The sequence below is a fragment of the Trichoderma harzianum genome, assembly GCF_003025095.1.
Source record: "Trichoderma harzianum CBS 226.95 unplaced genomic scaffold M431scaffold_1, whole genome shotgun sequence".
NCBI lineage: Eukaryota > Fungi > Ascomycota > Sordariomycetes > Hypocreales > Hypocreaceae > Trichoderma > Trichoderma harzianum.
In genome coordinates, this window is record NW_020209249.1 from 2,861,534 (window position 1) to 2,881,543 (window position 20,010).

The following is a 20,010-nucleotide window of genomic DNA, read 5'->3' on the forward strand; positions in this document are numbered from 1 at the left end:
AAAACAGAGGTTCGGGATACTCTGCAGGGATTGGAGGGGAAAGCCCACACGGAGACACGCCGGGAATTACATGCTTGGATAGTGTGACATCCTCCCTTCCAATAAAATGATCTGGCCTCCTGAATAAGCGATCAATATGCCCCTTGCCAACCTAGATATGGCTGAACAAACAATGATCTCGCTGTTTGGTCCTTATGCTCTTATTCTGCAAGGAGATATTAACGAAGATATAGTATGAAGGCAGGTTACCAACCGCCAGAATTGGGAACTGATGACGGAAATTGCTTCAGAGACTGCAAATATTTCCGGGTATCCTCAATTCAGTGTAGTGTCGAATCTCCAATACTTACGAAATGGATAACGGACATCCATTGCTTCCGTATCAACTCGCACAGAATACGCCTTGTTATTTTGATTTTGAGGTAATGGAGGACGGCAAACCTCACGATACCCCGTATATTGGGTGCCCGACAATTGGCCCTTTTGAAAGGGAATGGCTTCATGTATCCAGCATCCCAATTTTTCTATCCAGCATCCCGTATTGAAAATAATACCGAAAACTAGACGAATATGGTGAGAGTAGTAGATACTAGAAAAATATAGCTATAGTAGGAGATAGCAGCAATAGTAGAAAGTAGTAACAAGTAGCAGGTATTTAAAGAGTTGAGGGCTTATCTTGCCTACTTAGGCAAATACCGGTAGTAGTAAATAAAAGTCCCCTTCATATTCGGTCTCGATGCACAAGCTTCACGCAGTCGCTGGGGTGCTAAATGGTTAACTCCCCTTTGAAGACTTTGGCAAAGCATCGAGTCTTGGAATCCGAATGATATGGAAAGCTGATGATACATGGTTATCAACTGTATCACGTAACTACACTGCATTTTATACTCCTCCTCCTTGCCCCCTCCTTAGTCATTTTCTCTTCCGATTTTATCACAAATGAGGAGCTTTGGACTCTGATCGAGGTGCTCCCACGGGGAAGATACCTGTATGATCGGACCCGTTTCGGGGCACAGGCCCCAGACAGAAAGAAGAAGGGGAACCTTGCTCTGCAGCTAGGCCTTGACCACAAGCGGACGATGCGCCCTGAGGAAGAATGGGACGATGGCCTAGACCGGCAGAGGCAAGCAGAATGGGACGCGCAGACGGAGGGAACAGCGCGACGGACCCCGTCCAGCCATCAGACCAGACCCAACGGTACTTAGAGTCTAGACACATAGCTTGCTTGATCGCATTTAAATCCGGCCGGCCGCTCAATGGTATCAACAGAATTGCGCATTCTACGTCCTTTATGCAGTAGTCCTGTGGGGGAGATATAGGCTCTGATATTTGGATTTCCGCTTCACTTGGATTTCCGCTTCACCTGTTAAAATATATTGTACGAGGCTGTTTGCGCGGGCTTTTGTGGTTCGCTTCCCTCCTCCTTCTGAGTATGCGTAGAGTTCGTAAGTCTGTCGCCAATAAGGCTGGTATAAGTTAATACAGACCTAAACGTCCAGACGCCCTCAGTGAACTGATTGTATCTCGTTCTCTGTGCGGCCGAGCAAGCAGTCGAATAGCAAGCCTTCTGTAGTTGCTATCACATGAAGTCTCATGTCGTCAGGGGGCGTGGGTCAAGTTAGAAGATCACGGTCGTCGGAGATGGCATATAAAATGTCTTGACTATCTCTCTTTTTAGTAATACAGTTATCTACTGGTAGTATGCGGAATACAGGTAGGTACGAAGACACATGTGGCCTCTCACAAAGTCGGACACCTAAGCCCGAAAACGAAAGTTCTCTTGTTGAAAACGCTTAACCCTGAAAGCTCTCGTGTTATATATATGTAAATAGTGATTGTGGCTTTAGTATGTCTGAATAATTTATTGCTGGCGTTGATTGAGAGCGACAGCTTGGTCACGAACCAGCTGCAAGAGAGCAGCCTTTTCATTTTCTAAAGTTCTAATTCTCTCTCTCAAAGCCGCGATTTCAATCGAAGGCGAATACCGACCTTCATTGGCGTTGAGGGTAGGGTTGAGCTGAGGAGAGTAAGTTGAGCTCTTCGGCTGCGGTTCGGGAGTTGTTGAAGGAATAGAAATGCGCGTTGTAGCCAGAAGACCAACGGTTGGTTGAACCGACGCGGAATTTGGCTCGACTGGTGCTTCACTAGGAGGAGAACGTGCTGCAATGGTGGCTGGCGATGACTGAAAAGGATCCCATGCTTGACGAGCCCTAAGCGGTGGAGCGGCAGGAGCAAATTGTGGTTCATTGGGAGGCGGCGTCACTGGCTGATTGATGGGGGTTGCACCAGTAGAACGAGTCTCATCTACTAAAGTTAATCCATGGGCTGGTGTCGCAACTGCTGACGCAGAACCATCTTCAGTTGGCGACGGCGTCGAGTGGTGATAGAAATGATCGTAATATTCTGAGTAGTCCATAATTTCGAAAACATCGCCAGCGGCTTCAACATTCTCTCGAAGATGAGAGAGCCTGGAGATGCCATAAGCGGCGGCCAACATGACAAAGTGAGCACGGGAATAAACATTCTCTGGGTCCTTGAGATATTTCCACAGTTTATTATTACTGGGCGTTGCTCTGTTTGAGGGACTCAGGATGTAGTCCGAATTGCGGACCATATCAACGTATTTTTGTTGCTCATCCGGAGTCATTGTGATCGCTTGTCGATGATAATAATCCACCGTTTGAAAAGCGGTGGTATGGCATTCGTGAGTAATGCTAATCTTGATATCATCAAGATCTAATCGATGCGGTCTGGGATATGGGTATTCGTTCACCATTGTCAGAAAAGTCACTGGGGAAAGAGCTGCTAGAGAGGCGCCAATAAGCCATAAATAAGTGATTTCGAGGGGTAATTATTACCTGTTGAATATTTGTAGAGATATAGGTAGAAGGTGGCTGAAGATGTTGGATCTTTGTATGTAAATGGTGAATCTAAATAGATGTTGAATCTAAGTAGATAGTGACTCTAGGTAGATGTTGAATCTATGTAGATGGTAACTGTAGATAGAAGTTGAGTCTAATAGACACTGAATCTAAATGGATGTTGAATCCAATGGATGTTAAGTCTAAATAGATGTTGAACCTAGGTAGATGGTGAGTTAAGAATGATGTTGAATCTAAATAGATAGTAAATCTTAGTAGATAGATGTTGAATCTTGGTGGATGGATGTTGAATCTGAATTAATGCGGAATGTGAACTAGATGTTGAACATAGGTAGACGTCGAATCTAGATAGATAATGTTTAATACTGAGCAAAGACAGCGAGGATCAACTGGCGTTGCCAGATGTAAAAAATACTGGACTTGTAATAGTAACGAGGTAATGCTGCTCGGTATAACACTAGATGTTGGTTGTGTGCTGATTGGGTGGTGTGACAGGCCGCCCAGAAGTAGGCTCTTCCATCGTTAATAACAGCATCGATGAGTAGTAATAGTAGTTGTAGTATTCTGAGGAATCGTAGATTTGGAATAACCCATCTCCATGTTCAACAACATCTCGGAGGCTTGAGAGACAGTAAATACTATAAATACTAGTCAACATGAAGCAATAAAGGCAGCAATATAGAGTCCTGTTGGTTTAAAACTCTGGAATCTTTCAACTCTGCACGGAAGGCCACAGGAAAAGGTGAGCTGGCACGGATGCAGGCTTCCGGTCAGAGTGAGTTGGCAATATAGATAGCTACCTTTTGTTGAGCTGCTTAAGCATGCAGCCTTTTTTTGTTGAGTTGATAGATAGAGCTGGATTTTTCACCCAAGTGGCCGAATCATTGTCAGATTTCTAGACCATTCGAACAAAGGCTGCTTGCTCGTCTGGGGTCTTCAATGCAGCTTGCTGGTAATAGTAGTCGATAGCCTGAACATTGATAAAATTCATCATTATTAGCAGGTGATGCCGTAGATCTAAAGACTGAGATAACACTAACGAGACATCAATAAGCAACAAGGATGTGATTGATTAGTTGCTGTAATAGCTGCAGAAGCGGCCTTTGGGTAGTTGGTGATGTTAGATATGTTGATAGTGTCGACGGGAGACAACAAAGGTTATAGGGTTCGGGCAAATCGCTAATCCAGAAAGAAATGAGCAGTATCAATAAGAAATAATGATGTTGGAGAAGTAAAAAGAGGAACACAGAGAGGCGAACACCGTAAAATATTTATCGATCCCATTTGATCCAACGACCGACATTGCTGGATGACCTCCATCTGCCGATAGACAGCAATGTATCGGGTGATGGAAGAGCGATGAAGGAAGAAGGAAAAGTTTTCAGCAGGCCTTGCAGAAGTTTTTGCGTTTTATGTTTTCTCAGTGGCAGTGGCAGGCGGCCCGTCACTTTTTATTTCTGGGTTGTTGCCAGTTGTATACATTGGGGCCATCACTTTTGGGGTTAACAGCTGTTAACTCAAGTTTTTTTACGCACATGCTTGGTATTGGCTTCGTCTATCAGATATTGTAAAGAACTACATTAAGTCATACGCGTGTCGATACCAGAAGAAGAAGATGGTGGTAAATGATGATATCGACAGTAGAAGATGATATCGACAGTAGAAGAAGACATCGACAGTAGAAGAAGGCATCAATAGTACAAGAAGACATCAATAGTACAAGAAGATATCAATAGTAGAATAGAATAGAAAAAGTATGGCTACGATGCTATCAAGGTAAGGTACCTATGTACCAACCCTACACGGCCTGCTATTAACAATTTACCACGACGTAGCTCATCAAGAGTAATACATGCGGCTACAACAAACTCAAATACTCTCATATATCAATCTCTCAAAGACATTCCTCAGGGCTTCTTCCCTTTCAAAAACCAACGATGCAAGTAAATCACCTTCCCCTTCAGAACAATCTTGACAACGCCCATCTCGTACGACCTCAAGTTACGACTTATCCCCGCTCTGCTCTTCACCGAGAAGGCTCTTGCGCTTCGTCTCGGTTCCTTTGTCTTTCGAATTAGACCTCTCGAGGAGATTGGCCTGGCCCGACTCCGGACAAAACGGGTGAGATATGGCTTCGCGGCTCGGATGCTGGCTTCCAGTCGTGACGCTGCCCATGCTGGAGGGTTCTCGGGCCGTTGAAAGGGCAAAGTCTCCGGAATCGAAGTAGGTCCTTCTCTGTTCGTGAGTTGCAAAAGTCAGTCTTGGGACCGCAATATCAGGATAGCAAAAACTGGAAGGGGAGATTAGATGGCAATACCTCTAGCTGGTGGTCGAGGAGTTGGCCTCGGTTTGGCACTATTCCGTAGATGTGTCGGAGATGCGTTTCCCTGTCGCTGTCACGCTTCCTGGACGCCTCGGTTTTGGGTTCCATGATGATCGTTATAGTTATGGATAGGGTTTTCAAGTATTCGTGAGAGTTGATTTAGAGGAAAGCAGATTCGAGCGTGCGATGAATTGTTTGAGCAACGATTCAATTTATTTGACTGCTCTGAAGAGTGGTTGCCTTGGCTGGTCATTGACGGACATAATAACCGAGACTGCAAATTGTTAAGAGAGACAATATTATACAAGCACTTTTGTCCCCATATTTACTTGAACATCTCTCTCACTTGATAATATGACAGACATTCCTACAATGTATATTGCTCTATAGTGGGCATCATACAGGTATTTTGTCCACCAGTCAAACTGACAACTTGCACTCAATTCATTCTGTCCACTGATTGCTGATTGCTAATTGCTAGCTCAACAATGTGACATCATTTTCATCACGCCCACTTCCTATTGCAGTTACTCATGGCTTGGTAGCATGTCGTTTCCATCCCCGCATTCTGTCTCGACGGCGTGGCTGCCGCACCCAGTCACGCCAGTATTTACGGTGGCGATAAATGTCACCTCGTTAGATAGACAGCCCTGCCCGTCCAATTTCTCTCAATACTTTTTCTTTATACTTGAAACTATAGAATAGTGGAGTTTTCCTTTGGTCATTTTCGGTTAGGCCAAAGAATATTCCATCTAGGCTACCTATGCTAATGGTGGTCGGAACAAAGACAACTATGCTGTATCCATGACACAACCTCCTCTTAGATAAACAAACGTTCTTAAACAGCTTGTAATCCATCAGCAACAGCACCATGGCAAAGCCTATTCCAACCTCAACTCCGTCACCAAAGCCTTGATCTGACTCTTCTCCGCACTCGCCCAATCCACACCCGTCAACCCATGCCCATCCGCTTCTCCTTCTCCATCCTCCCCAACCGCCTCCTCGCCGCCCACAAGCCCCCAAATTTCATCAACCACAGCACTGCGAACCCGCGGCCACGGATGCGACATGAGCGCACCGAGTCTCTTCCGCGCATCCTTGGCTCCAGCCTCCACATTCACTCCGCCATTCGCGGTCCCAGCTGACGCAGCAATACCGCCGTAAACCTTGATGCAGGCAATCACCTTGCGCACGTTGCCCGTCTTGTATCCCGCCTTTTGCGTGTGCAAGCAGAGGCCGCGATAACTGATGCCCTGAGACCGCTGGAAGAGTCCCGCGTAGAAGAGAAACGCGATAATCTCCAGAGTCGGCACAATGATCCGGTCTTCGCTCTGGCATGTCTTTAGGTTTTGTAATAGCGCGGAGCATACTCGTTGCAAGTTTTCGTGCGATTCCTCGCAATACTCTGTGAGCGCGGCGCGACTGGCAATGACCAGCTCCTCGTTTCCGGTGTCTGCTGATGAGACAAAGCCGGCCATGAGACCGGCTATCCAGTTTTCGTCGGTGTTTACAATGGCCATGATGTGCGGGTGTAGAGCGTCCTTGGGGATGAGGTTAAGTAGTAGAGCAAAGTAACCCTTCGATGAAAAACTCAAGAATTTCGTAAAGTAAGTTTTTCTTGATGGCTGATTCAAGTCCTTCGATTCATCAACGGAACTAAACATGAAGACACGAATTAGTATTTGATACCTCACCAGTCACTCGGGGAATAGGAAGAAAGAAACCCACCTCTCACTCATAAGTAGCGCAACAACATCCTTGGCCACACGACGGACACGATCCAGTTTCTCTGCAGAGAGCCGCAGAATGTTGAAAATAAGCTTTCGGACAGACGCCTCTACCCAGTCTGCCTGTCCCGTAGGATGGCCAATATCTCCCCAAAGAACTGCAATGGCTTTGAGTGTCTGAAAACGCACCAAGGAACCCTCGTCACCTCTAGCTGTCGTCGTGTAGTCGTTGAGGCCCTCTGCAAGAAGGTCCAGGAAAACTGTCGGCCTGTCCTTGAGAATGCGACTGCTCAAAAGACTATGCAGAATGGCAACTCTAGTCTCAACCTCACTATCGACGCTCCATCGCTCAAGGAACGCATTGCACACGACGTCGCTCCCAGAATTATCTTGTAAAGTGTGAGAGAGAGGTTGTGCCATTGCCATGACGTGAAAGTAGCCGCTTCCAGTGACTATCGATCGGCTTCCAGGCTTAGCTGCGATCAGCTTGGCCCACTGCTCCAAAATCTTGATACGTTCCTCCGTTGAAGAGAGCAAAAGAAGCATGAGGCCGGCTGCGGAAGCAGAATCGGCAGTTTCCTGCTCGTTTCTACTCAGCCAATTCGGCATCACGTCCCGCAGCCTCGAGGTCAACGTCTCAATCTCAGCAAACTGCTGTACCGAGGCAAAGGCCGAGGCAATGTCTGGTAGCCCATTCGTTTTTTCCATAGACAACACATCGCCTCCCTTTTCTAACTTGTCGTAAGAAAAGTCGCTCAGCGTTGCAGCCTGGATGAGAGGCAAAGAGGAAACAACCAATCGACTCGCCGCCTCCACAATAAGCTCAGGCCGACGGTACTCGTTGTTCTTGCAATCTTCAAGAATTCCAGATATGTAGCCCAGTATCTTGCGGACAGTAGCTTGGTCCAGCAATTTCCCCTGGGCTTTCTGAGCAAGTTCAGGGAAGCCGTCCACGACTCCGGCAAAACATGCTAGCAGACCGTGGCGTTCTTCTACCTGTCTTTTTTGCAAAGTGCTCAGACGATCCATCACCAAGTCGATCGACTGTTCAAAACGAGAAAATGGCGTTTCCGAGGCCGTTTCTGACAGTTGTACTATAAGCGTGCCAAACGCAGAACCAGCAGCTCGCCTCGAGCCTGTATCCAAGTCGCCTATCCCCCGCCAGCTCAAGATGCCATCAATCACGGCCTCTCCGTATTGCGGTGATAGTTTTGTCGCACCAGTAGCAACCTCCTGAACGGCGCGCGATCTCCGGGCCACGGCGTGGTAATCGACACACTGAACAACTCCAATGCCATGCTCCACGGTATCTGGGTGTCTGCCAATGAGTTCCTGCAGCGCAGCTGAAGCTCCGCGCCTAATGTTTCCTTCCGGGTCCAGGGACGCCGTCGTCACCAGCTCCGTACCCAAGACTTGAAGAATAGAGCTCGTTGCAGGGTGAGATTTGGCCGCGTAGACGGACTTTGTGGACACGGCGAGGAGCTCGTCAGTGGTATATCGGCGAGCAAGTGCCCAGATGCCAAAGCACGCTGCGTCGCGAACGTTTGATCCCACGCTAGCTCCAGAAACGCCGCGCTGCTCAAAGGTCAATCCTAGAAGAAGGGAGTGAAAGATGTCGGAGAGCTGGCTGGCTGGCGGGGATCGTCGATAGAGCAAATGCGACAAGGTCATCATCAGGCCATGCCACTCCAATGGATTCACAGCGGACAAGTCGCGGACCGGTTTAGCCCCTGTCTTGGCTGACGTCTTGCTCCAAAGCACATTGCGGTTCAAGGACTCAAGGACAGCTTCGACAACCTGGGATGCCATGTCTGGGTCCAGTTTCAGTGTAATAATGCTAAGCGACTTGCTAGCAGACAAACGAACCGGAGTGTCGTTATCAGAGAGGCTCTCAAGGAAGTAGCCAATTGCGTTCTCTACCAAAACCGTGGTCTTCATATCTCGTCGCGAGGAACGCAATAGCGAAACAACCAGCGAGCGAATGACTTTCAGCATCATCTTCCGTGCTGATGACTGCGACATGATGATTTTTGAGATTGCGTCTTCTCCAGTCGATAGTTCAAGCACGGATTCAAAAATGGTAGGCAGATAGGCGTTCATATCAGACGTCTCGGATGAAGACCGCAGTATTCCAGCCAGAAAAGAGAGAACACCAATGTAAAAATAGGGATTCTCAATCTCAGTCTCCCTTTGTGGCCGTAGCGATTTCAGAGACCACTGCACGAGGCTCTCCAGAATACCAATGCGCTGCATATCTCGCCGCATGGCGAGTCTCACAAGGAGAGCCTTGGCGGCATCTCGTTCTTTTCCTGCAGAAGCAATGTACTTTGTAGCCAGAGGAATAACTTTCATCGTAAGGCCCGGTACATTCGCAGGCCAGTTAAACCCGGGAATGGATGGCACCCCCTCTTCATCTAGATCGGCAGAGGAAATAGTCGACAGGTCAAACGGCGCGAACAAGAGGTGGGAAAGCCAGAGCAGCGCAATGTACCGCTGTTCCCACGACCATCCATCACCGGAATCTCGTTCAGCAAAGAAGTCCTTCTTTTCCTTGCCGGCGTGAACTTCAGCCTCTTCGACAGCTGAAAGGATGAGCTCCAGATACTTGGTCTCGACGTTGAGGAAGCGCACAATGACCTTTTCGCCGCGGACCTTGCAGAACGAATAGAGGATCCTGGAAATTGCATAGTCCAAGGGAGCAAGCAGGTTGGTCTGCTCTGGAACCCTCTTTTGTCGATGCCGCGTCTGCAGATACTCCAGATATGATTCTGCTAAATAGGGAATCCACTTGGGCAGATGCGGATCCAGCAGTTGAGGCAGTTCTTGAAACTGATCCAAGACCTACAAAGACAAAATCTCTGGTCAGCACACACTCTCTGTCTGTCTCTTTCAGAAACTTACAGCACAAGTAGCCTTCATAGTCTCCCTAATCCGCACCCATCGCCGTATACGCGTTCCCCCCCGGCCATCCGGCTTCCGCAAACAAGTCACCAAGCTCTGGTCCAAATCATCGAGCAGAATCTTGGAATGCTTGTGCAGATACACGTCAATGTCATTCTCAGAGGCATCCATCTTAAAAAGAAACAGCGATTGCTGTCGCCCAATATCTTCAAAAACGAGTCAGGCTGAGCATCCCTTTTACATCAAAAAGGATAAGAAAAAAGAGGGACGTTAGGCACCACTTTATGAGCGCAGCTGGAGGCGGTGACGATGTTTTGTCGGTGCAGCTAGGCAGCTGAATAAAACCACGTCGGCTTACAGGTGAAACTTCTTGGTTGTGAGTTCGTCTTGGGGACCGCCAATGATCTTTTGACGGCTGCCTGAATATCAGGCTCACATCAGTATCGTGTGCATCTTGTCAAGTTGCAATCTAATCTGGTAATCCACAGTGTACATACTGTATGTCTCACTGTTTTACTATAGGGTAGACTCCGGCTGAGTGACGCCGCACTTGGTAAAGCTTGCTGCCTGACATTGTGCATTTGCCTCGGCAATGTCAATCTGTCTACGGACTTAAAACGGAGCAATTGTTCCCAATTAACCGCTTCCAGATCGCCATCTTGCAATTCGGAGCTACATGTCAATTAATTTTTAAGGTTTTGACAAATGTGTAAATGGAGTGTTTGATGTAAAGTATGATTAACACTAGATCGAATCTATATCTTATCGCCAAATCGATAGGCTTTTCCGGTTTCTGCGCCTTTTTATCCGTCTGCGGCGCTCACTCTATGCTATACTTATTATCCTCGCCTATTAGATTTCGATGCTTGCAGAAGCTCGTATTCAAAGATTTCAGTAGCTAGAGACATTTCGGCTCACACATTTTTTCTCTCAGTCGCATAAAGCTTGGCAAAATGATAAAATTGCTTAGCTATCACTGGCGAATCATGACCTTGCCACTGTCCAATATGAAACACGACAATGTGACAGGGGCATTTGCCATGTGCCCCATATTAAGGCACCGTCTCAAGCGAAGGGGGAGAGGGAAAAAATAAAGGAATGTTTCACAACATTATGATTTATCATTAATGATGCCCAAAATGGTTGCGTGCCCGTCGCGCAGATTAGAGAAATAAAAACTCCAAGCCCACACAGCAAACGCCTGGCTCGGCTGTGACCTGAGTAAGGAGTCGTACTCCTGAAATGTTGTCGTCACCAGACGGCCCAATTCAAAAGCAGCAAACGATGAGAGAGAAAGGGGGAAGTAAAAAAATTATCAAATTGCCAAGACGGGGGAATCAAGGTGAAACTATGAAACAGCAATCGCGGCCACTAGGGCATCTAGAGCACTGCTGTGGGACGAGCCAGTAGCCGCCACATAGGGTCCAGTCCAGGCGACGCCAAGCATGTTTTGGCTGTTGCGATCGTTGTTCCAAATGGACTGAGCATTGCGGAGGATGAAGTTTTTGAAGGTGCTGCTTGGTGCCAGGTCATTGAGGTATCGCAGGTTGCGGATGAAGGCACCCTTGAACTGTTGACCATCTGTGCCGCAGTTGCCTGGGTTGAGCTCGCACTTGTCTGCCTCGACGAGGATGCCATCTGAGTTGGAGAGGGCGTTGATGGCGGCGTTGGCAATGGCGGAAGCTTTGGTGAGAAGAGAGTTGTCACCAGTAGCCCTGGCGAGCTCGCTGAGACCGCCGAGGATAACACCCTGGTTATAAGACCAGGTGGTCAGGCCGTTGTTCTTGCAGTTGGAGTCAAGACCATCGTTGATGAGGTTGTTGGAGTTGATCATGCCACTCTGGGAGAACCACTGCCATTGAGCCTTGGCAATCTGAAGGTAGGTGCCGTTGGATGGCACCCGGTTGGCAAGAGAAGCGGCAACAGAGAGGTACAGCTCGTTGGCAATGGCGTTGACGTAAGTGCGATCCTTGCTCCAGTAAATGCCTCCACCACAAGGAGTTCCTTGACCGGTCTGCATATCGTTGAAGATTTCAATAGCCGAATTCAGATAGTCCTGATCGCCGGTGGCGTCGTGAGCGTGAATCAAGGCGAGAGCCCACCATCCCTCGTCATCGTAAAAGTCATCGAGGAAGTCGGCAAAGCCTCGCTTCTGGAGGCTGGTGGGCAAAGAGGCCGCAAAGGAGGCAGAGCATCCCCTGCCGTTGATGCAGTGAAGAGTTTGGGGAAGACCGGCAGCATTCACAAACTTGGCGACAGAGACGCTTGTGATCTGAGCCTGGGCGTAAGTGTTGCGTAGAAAGCCGCCAACGTTGAGCTGGTTGGCCTCATTGAGACGGAGCTGTGCAAAGTCGGCCAATGTGGTGAAAGCATTGGCGCTGTTCCACCAGGCAGCGCTCCAGAGACCAGTCTCAACATCATAAAAGGCATTGTTCAGCTCCCGAATAGCTGTGACGGAGTTGGCGACATAGTTTGTAGCAGATAGAGAAGTAGAAGGAGCGGCGGATGAAGGGTTAACGAGTGACGAAAGTACGGCCGAGTAGGCAAGAGCGTGCTTCCAGATCCAGCTTGGAAGTGCCATGATGTAAAGAATGTTGCGGTGGGAATAAAAGGCAAGTCGATCCAGCTGGGAAGCCGGGAGCTGCGTCTATAAAAACAAATGAGCGGAAGGGGGTAAATGGAAAAGAAAGGAAAGAAGATACCGAGACATCAGGAAGAGCTGCATCGAAATCGGGGCCGCGAGCAGTTAATAAAGTTAATAAACCGGAGACTAACAATGCAACGGACAGCAACACGAACACCAAGCAAAGCTTGTGAATCAGGGACGCGAGGGAGAAGCTCCGTGGCGGGTCCGGACAAAGCTTGGGACTGGCATATGAAGGGCTAGGAGACAGGGGTCCGGATTTGGATCCATGGTGGTGATAGCTCGGCGGCTCGGCAGGGCTGCCGCGATTCTTTTCGGACTGGTCGCAAGCGGCTTGACTAGAGCATGAAACTGGTTAGCAGTAGCAATGGATTCGGGCTTCACCATGTGCCCCTTCATCAATCGTTTGCATACAGGCAGGCTTGGCCGCCTCTGCCAGCGCCAGCGGTTGTCATTTGCTGGGTCGGCGTCAGGGGTACACAGGATTCAGGGCCCGGCGAGCCAGACAAAGTGGCGTCCAGACCGATGGCGGCTTCAAAGCGGCCGAGCCACGGCGCAGCATCGGGAGTGGCGCTACGGGGGAACATTGTGTGAATGATGCTTTTGTGTCTCACGCTTCCGGACCTTTGTGCTTTGTCCGTCTATCCTTTGCCGGTGTTGTTGTTGTTCTCGTACAGTCCGTATGAGACAACGCGGGGCCTGTCGCCAAGACTCTTGGATGACTGTAACAAAGCGCTTCTAGAGACTAATGCGAGGCTTCAAGCGGTGGCACCAATTGGACTGGATTGTTCTCTTCTATTTTCGGTCTGTTTCTCTCTCCCTCGTTCCGAGAGTGTTAGACAGCGTTAGTTAGCTCCAGCCGGCGCGTAGGTTTAAGATCAAGGCGATGAGCTGCGGGCTATTTCGCGTGTTTAAGTTGGGACGAAGCGGACGAGGCTTGGGATTTAACGGTAGCACTTGGTGCAAAGTATGTATGCGAGGCGAGGGGCAGATGATCGACACCGATCCTTCTTTGGGAATCCATCACGAGGATCAGTGTCTCGCACGGTGCACCACATTTTGCGACGATGGAGGAGAATCGGAGGTGGTAGCGATTGTTCACGAGATGTGTTGTGGAAGAGGGGAAAATACAAAAAGGTAGATAAAAAACAAAGAAGAAGAAAAAGAAGACTAGGGGTGGCTTGCCTCAATGAGGAAGCTACAAAGGATGCTGTTGTCTTGCCGTGTAATACCTTGACCACATAGACTTGAAGCAGTCTTACTGAGGAAATCGGGACCACTGTGCTTGCTTTCACAAGCTTGTGCTATTAGTCTATGATGTCACACAAATAATGACATAGGTAGATTATGAATGAATTGAGTTTTTTTCTCTCTCTCTCTGACATACAATCATCCATCGTATTTCTAGATAGGCACTACTAGATATTCCTGCTTGATGATCCCGTACGAGGCAGCACTTTGTAAATAAGGTTGTCTCGACATCTATACTCTGTCACATCTCGATATTCTGCGTGACCATCTCTCCATTAACTCAGTTGCCTCTTCCACTCACGCACGCGGCCTCATCGGCATCATTGATTGTGCCGGCATCTCGCATCTCGCCGGCAGTGATACAACCCCAAAAAGAGCCACGAGACAATGGGCTCCATCTCCGCATGTCCCCCTCACTCACCCACGCACTGTTCTCTCCCTTGTTATGCTCGGTTGTGAATGTCTGACTTTCATCTCCGAGGCGTACAATCCAGAGCGGTGTGCGGTGCAAGCTGATGTGTCTCAGGTTGGGAGCTGTGATGGCTAAGGCATGTACAAACGTTGAATGAGGAAAGACAATGAATGTTGTCATTTTACTCTCCCCTTTGTCTTGGATTCCGAAGCTTTCGCTTTCATTGTCTAAACTCTACTACGCTTACATGGTGGACATCCAGCATTTGCGATACGGACATTCATCGCAAATACAGACGGCACATGGCGTTCACCTGAGCGCCCTGTTCTCGGGGGAAAAAAAACAAGGAAATGCAACTTTGTTTCCCCTCACGCGACAATCTCGTATTTGTAAGAGAGGACAATGCAGAGTAAAAGCAAAACAAAGCTGTTCAATGAAACGTGTGTTGAGGCACGTGTGTATCTGTGTGCCTTGATTCCTGTGCGCAACAAAGCCCCTCTGTGTGAACGACACTGCATAGGCCTAATAAAGAAGAGCATGGTCAAGGCGACACAAGAGGAAATAACAACATGATCACCAGAATAGTAGCAGCACACAGGCTTCGTCTTTTCTTTGTCCGACTCCCGGACCAACAACCCGGCGTGACAATGTGTAACCAAATGACTGCTTTATTCTGTGGTGCCACCACTGAAAAATACCAATGCTCAGATGTAACATAATGATCTCGTCATTGTTCACATTGATGAAAGCGCTTCCCATCGTTCTAAAGAAAGCTCAAAGCCAATTACCCAAATCGGTAGACCTACCTAACCAAAAAAGCCTTGACCATTTTCACGATATTGAACTCATCTTACAACCGTAACCGATTCATTAAGCTCCCATTAATTCCGTAGCCGACGCACTACCCCAGCAAACCAATCCCACAAAGCGCAAATCCAGTGGGATGCGCCACCTGAAAAATCCCCCTTGGGCAACAACCCGCTGAGCGCTTAAAGCCAGAAGAGAAAAATTCCCGGAGTTCCCTAAATTTAGGTTCACTTTTGACCACAACCACCCCGGCCTCTTCCCCCCCCTCGTACCCAGAAACAGACAAGAAACAAGGGCCTGCTTAGCTGTTCCGGGGGCATTGACGCCTGCATCCTTTCATTTCAATAAAAGCTACCCCTGTCTTACCAATCAATCGTTATCTCGTCACCTTGTGTGTTTGTGCATCGATAAGGCGACGACGAAAGGCTATTCGTTGCATCTTGCTAAATTAAACCTTCGAAGATTGCCAATTCGCCAATGGAAGCACTTCGTGTAATTCCAGGTCCTCTGCAATTCCGGGCGGAGCTCGTAAACGTGAACGAATTATCGACGTTATGTTGCTGACTTTGAAGGAAACCCAAACACCACAGACGCTGTGTCTTCGGACCTGGGCTCTTCATTCAGTCTAGCATCATGATACAAAACTGCTTGTTGCCGAGCAATGACGAAAGGACAAGCTTGATGGCATCATTTCTGGCTTCTCTTCAGGCACAGAACAGGATTGGCCCAGACTTAGTATATTTTTTTTTCTTTTAGAGTGCGACCAGCTTGTGTACATTTCCAATATCTCGTAACCATATTACCCATGATCCTCAGCCAAAAAAAAGTTCGTCTCCGACGTTGTCTTCCAATAGCGTCTGTTGATGACGTCTCTCGCTTCTCTCTAAGTAATGCAGAGCGAAGAAAGACAGAAGGAAAAAAGAAAGAAAAACAGATATGCCCGGCTCACCCAAAAGTTCCCAAGATTTCCCAAATGTGAATTTTACAAGATAGATAACACTACAAAGTGAGACATTCTCAGGTGGAAGTGTTGCAAGCCAGGGCTCCAGTCAACGCCCGCTATGATAGTAGAAATCCCTTGGTGCCCATATTAACATAATACACCATACTCAATATACCTATATTCCTGTTCAGTAATCCTCTCGCGATCGTCGAAGGCTCCGTGAGTTTCCAAATACCGATCGTGTTTCTCCACTGCTTGTCGATCCGGCGACACTCGGAGGACGTCCGTTCTTGCTCCGGGTGGAAAATTTGGGTAGCATAGTGTTCGACTTGTTCTTCTCGCTGCTGAGAATGCTGGCGCGGTCCGAGCTGATCGTCGATGTAATCTCTTGCAGCGAGTTTGAGTCGAGGAACGCCTGGGGGAAGACTCCCCATTTACCCTTTGAGTTTGTACCGGCCCAGCACCAATACTCAGGATATGACCCTGGCCGCATGTTAGTCCTTTAATTCTTCTTCTCTTACGCTTCATGTTAGTAGTGGTATATGACTTACAAGTGATGTTGGTGATGATTTCGTCCTTGTCAAACTTGAGCCAGTCCTCGTTCTTCTCCTTTGGAGCAAACTTCCACTTAGCCTTGGCACGGATGCGGCTCGTGTTGTTCCTCTTGATCTGGCTAAAGGGGGGTCGGTCTAGCTTTATAATTTCCATGGGAATCGAGGCGTGTACACCGTCGTGCCAGCCGAAAGCCCACTCTCCGCCATATCGAGCTGGCCAAGTTAGACCCGTAATCTTAGCTCCTTGAATCAGCTCCAAGGCCGGTGTTCTGTCAGGCAGCAGTCTCTGGCCAAAAAGTCTTCGAGCTGATTCCTTTGCATGAGCTGTAGGGAGATGGGCAATCTCCGCAGCTCTTTCTTGTACGGGGTGAGGTTCGGGAGGGCTCTTGAAGAGGAGATCGTAATCGTTGACCAGATGCGGTGGGATTTCCTCTTGGTCCACTACAGCGATACCAGGAACATCTGGAAGTGGCCGAGGATGCCGGGCCAAGTGGGCAAACAATGCAGCTGTAGATGTGAAGACCGTGGCGTCGCTTTGGTCCAGTGTTCGGCTGGTGTGGATGCAAAAGACGCAGGCATACATGATATCATCAACGCGCTTGGCTTGCAAGTGGCTCTTTTGCAAGAAACGGAGGCGGTATCCAACGCCATGCTTGGTGTAATTACCCTCCTCTAGACAAATGGATTAGATATTTGAACATGGGGCTTTCCTCATGTGTATCCAGAGATGTCACAGTTTGTGGCAGACATACCTTTCTTGCTGATATCATACTCAAGGTGCTTAAAGTCGAGCTCATACAGACAATGCGTGCATTTAGCAACCACGGCTGTGGTGAGGCCCTAGATGACTGAGTTTAGTAGTGCCGTGACAATAACAGAGGAGGGTACACCAACAGGCTTCTTTTGTCTCTTGACACCAATTCCTCCGTTTATAACGTCGGTAGCTCCAGCGCAGAATTGCTTCTGCACATAAAATGAACTAAAGTTGTCGATGGACAGATCCTGTGGTGGTAGATTCGCCAGATGAGCTCCAGGCACAGAGGAGTCTACTGGGATCAAACCACTATCCATACCATCGGACAAGGTATGGCCCGTGTTGCGGCGAGCGAGCTCCAGTCCTGGCTGCTGCTGCTGTTGCTGCTCTTTTGTTGGTAGCGGCGGCTCTGGGTTAGGAGCTACTGGCGGTCCGGGGTCGGCAACGGATCCTCTTGTGCTGATGGGGAGAGGGTTCGGGTCAATTAAGCTCTCAGCATCAGACTCTCTACGCTCGATAGCTTGATGTCCGGGCTCGCTTAATGAATCGTTCCTGAATGAATCATTCCTGCGAATAGTCCTAGCGTCATCCACTCGCTCATCAGCCGAGGTTGGGTGCGATGGCTGGCGTGGACGCTGCGATCTGTAGGGCATCGGTGAGTACATGACCGCAGGGCGTTGTCGTGAAGTGCTCCTCGACCTGATATTCTGGGTCTTTAGCATTTCTTCGGGTATGGTTGGCGTGCTGCTGCTGTAGGTGGTGTTGCTGTGATTGCTTGGTGCTCGAGGCCGTGAAGTTTGAGTAGGGCTCATGCTGTAGTTTGACAATTGGCTGCTGATTGTGGTGGCCATGGACGAATGCTTGTCCTCTGAATCGCTTGTGTATTCCTGAAGCAACCCAGAGCTGCGAGCACTGTCCGGGTGGTTGGGACGTGGAATTGAAAAGTTTCTAGAAGTAGTATACGGGCTGATTGGTGATGTTCCTTCAACCGGTGTGTGGAGAGCTGGCTCAACAGGCGGCCTTCGGCGTGCTGAGGGAGCATCGCGCGGACGTTCATCGTCAGAAGCGACAGTCTTGACTCTAATGTCCCACGGGTTTGTTGACGGTGGCCTTGGGGGCAGTTGTTCCAGTGTTGCCGGTGGCGGCGGTGGAGGGGGAGGAAGGGCCCTGTCCGGAGGTGGCGCTGGGGGTGGTTGAGAGATGAGCTCGAGGGTGTTGCTGTCGCTGTTAAACGCCTTGTCAAGTATCACACTCAACTGCTCGTTGGCATTCTCAACCGGGCCTGTATCCATGACAGATCTGTTGTCTGTCTTGGAGCTCGATATGGAGTCCCTGCCGACTGAGCTTGCACCAGTTGTTGAAGGTGGTGCTGTGGTGGGCATCATGTTAGGCATCATGGGTGGCAGAAGCATCGTCGGCGTGGGATGAGGCGATGACGGAGGTGACAGCTGTGACATGAAATGCTCTTGATTGAATGGCTGGACTGGCGCTTCGAGCTTCATCTTCAAGAGGATATCGTAGATCTTGGGTGCAGCCGTCCGTGACATCATCTGAAGCTCGGTGAACTTGTCGGCATCAAAGTCATCTACTTCGATATAATCGTCAAACTCCCACAGCATGTCGGTAAGCTGGACTCGGAACTGGGCAATGTCCTCTGTTTGGGGCAGTTTTAGCTTCTATTGCTCCGAGAGCATATCAATGCATCTTTTCCTTCAGAGAAACTTACCATTGTCTTTTACTGCTTCAAGAAAAGCCGGCCCATAGTCGTCAAAGTGCTTCTTGCATAGCGGCTCTATCTTCTTTAGAGCACGCTCGCCTTCCTTCAGCAATGCCTGAGAGGCCTTGAGCATGGGCTGCGTATCACCGGCATTCTGGATAGCTGTTCTCCCCTTGTCGACGATATCCCTAAACGGGGTGAGAATCAGATCGACAATGGTTTCCATCTTTGCTGTCCCCGGGCAGGATTGCTCAGGCGAGCAGCGTCAACTCGCCGGCGGGGCGAGGGACTGGGGGGGTTTTTGTACGATGACAGCCTCGTGCAACCGACTCGGTGCAAGCCGGTGCGTACGACACGTGCGATGTTAAGCGCAGGTGGACGTAATGCAATGGGAGGCGGAGATTAAAAGAGGATAAAGATGTTATAGCAAAATGATAGTCTTGGACGGTGGTTGCTAGGCGTGGCGCTTTATAAAAAGGGTATCAGCACCGAGAGACTCCCCGCGTGGGGCAAGCCTGTGAGTAAGTGAGAGTGAGCCTTGGGAGGATCTTGAATAGAGTGTTGGGTGGAATGAGTAGCTGCAATTCGACAGCAGACACTAGTGAAATAGAGTGAAGAGTTGTAGAATTGTGAAAGTGGGAGAGGAGAGGAGAGGTAGATGGAAACGGGGAGAAGGAATACAAAAAGTGGAAAAAGAAGAGAATGCCTGGAGAGTGCGAGGAAAGAGAGGCGTATGTATCAAGAAGCTGAGAGAAGAGCTGAGCAACACCCTGACACAGGTAGCACCACTCGTGAGCACTGTTAGTCTCGAGGCTGAGGGATCCATGGATGAATGCCTAGGGCAGATCTTGGCCATGGCTGCAGCCACCCAGGCGTCGATATAGTATAGCATCCATTCGCCTGTGCTGGCTATCACGGACAATCAATCACAGCAGTTGGCACGGTTGCAATAATCAATGGACAGGTACCCGCCTAGCCTTAGTAGGGCAATTTGGATGCATGGATGGATGCATGAGTGCACGATTATGGGGCGGAACGGAGACAGACAGAACAGACCAGACATGCCAACCAAACCACGACCAGCAACGGTTGGAC

General features: G+C 48.9%; 5 protein-coding genes across 5 annotated transcripts; all 5 read right to left on the reverse strand.

Moving 5' to 3' along the window:
* Positions 1-1,861: 1,861 nt before the first annotated feature.
* On the reverse strand, positions 1,862-2,776 carry M431DRAFT_477296 (hypothetical protein; the record flags this gene model as incomplete). The annotated part of the gene is made up of 1 exon (XM_024915553.1): positions 1,862-2,776. The coding sequence occupies one exon, from the start codon at positions 2,774-2,776 to the stop codon at positions 1,862-1,864; it is 915 nt and encodes a 304-aa protein (XP_024780561.1).
* A 2,107-nt stretch (positions 2,777-4,883) lies between these two features.
* Positions 4,884-5,313, reverse strand: M431DRAFT_72490 (hypothetical protein; the record flags this gene model as incomplete). Its single annotated transcript, XM_024922031.1, has 2 exons — positions 4,884-5,117; positions 5,200-5,313. 2 exons carry the CDS (start codon positions 5,311-5,313, stop codon positions 4,884-4,886), a joined length of 348 nt encoding a protein of 115 aa, XP_024780562.1.
* Positions 5,314-5,850: 537 nt separating this feature from the next.
* On the reverse strand, positions 5,851-10,252 carry M431DRAFT_132015 (hypothetical protein). Its single transcript, XM_024912476.1, has 3 exons — positions 9,834-10,252; positions 6,934-9,773; positions 5,851-6,861 (listed from the first exon to the last, which is right to left on the reverse strand). Exons 1-3 carry the CDS (start codon positions 10,002-10,004, stop codon positions 6,087-6,089), a joined length of 3,786 nt encoding a protein of 1,261 aa, XP_024780563.1. The 5' UTR covers positions 10,005-10,252; the 3' UTR covers positions 5,851-6,086.
* A 929-nt stretch (positions 10,253-11,181) lies between these two features.
* On the reverse strand, positions 11,182-12,414 carry M431DRAFT_72232 (glycoside hydrolase family 76 protein; the record flags this gene model as incomplete). The annotated part of the gene is made up of 1 exon (XM_024921999.1): positions 11,182-12,414. The coding sequence occupies one exon, from the start codon at positions 12,412-12,414 to the stop codon at positions 11,182-11,184; it is 1,233 nt and encodes a 410-aa protein (XP_024780564.1).
* Positions 12,415-16,077: 3,663 nt separating this feature from the next.
* On the reverse strand, positions 16,078-19,141 carry M431DRAFT_861 (hypothetical protein; the record flags this gene model as incomplete). The annotated part of the gene is made up of 5 exons (XM_024923638.1): positions 16,078-16,373; positions 16,442-17,116; positions 17,197-17,284; positions 17,339-18,852; positions 18,925-19,141. The coding sequence occupies 5 exons, from the start codon at positions 19,139-19,141 to the stop codon at positions 16,078-16,080; spliced, it is 2,790 nt and encodes a 929-aa protein (XP_024780565.1).
* Positions 19,142-20,010: the final 869 nt, after the last annotated feature.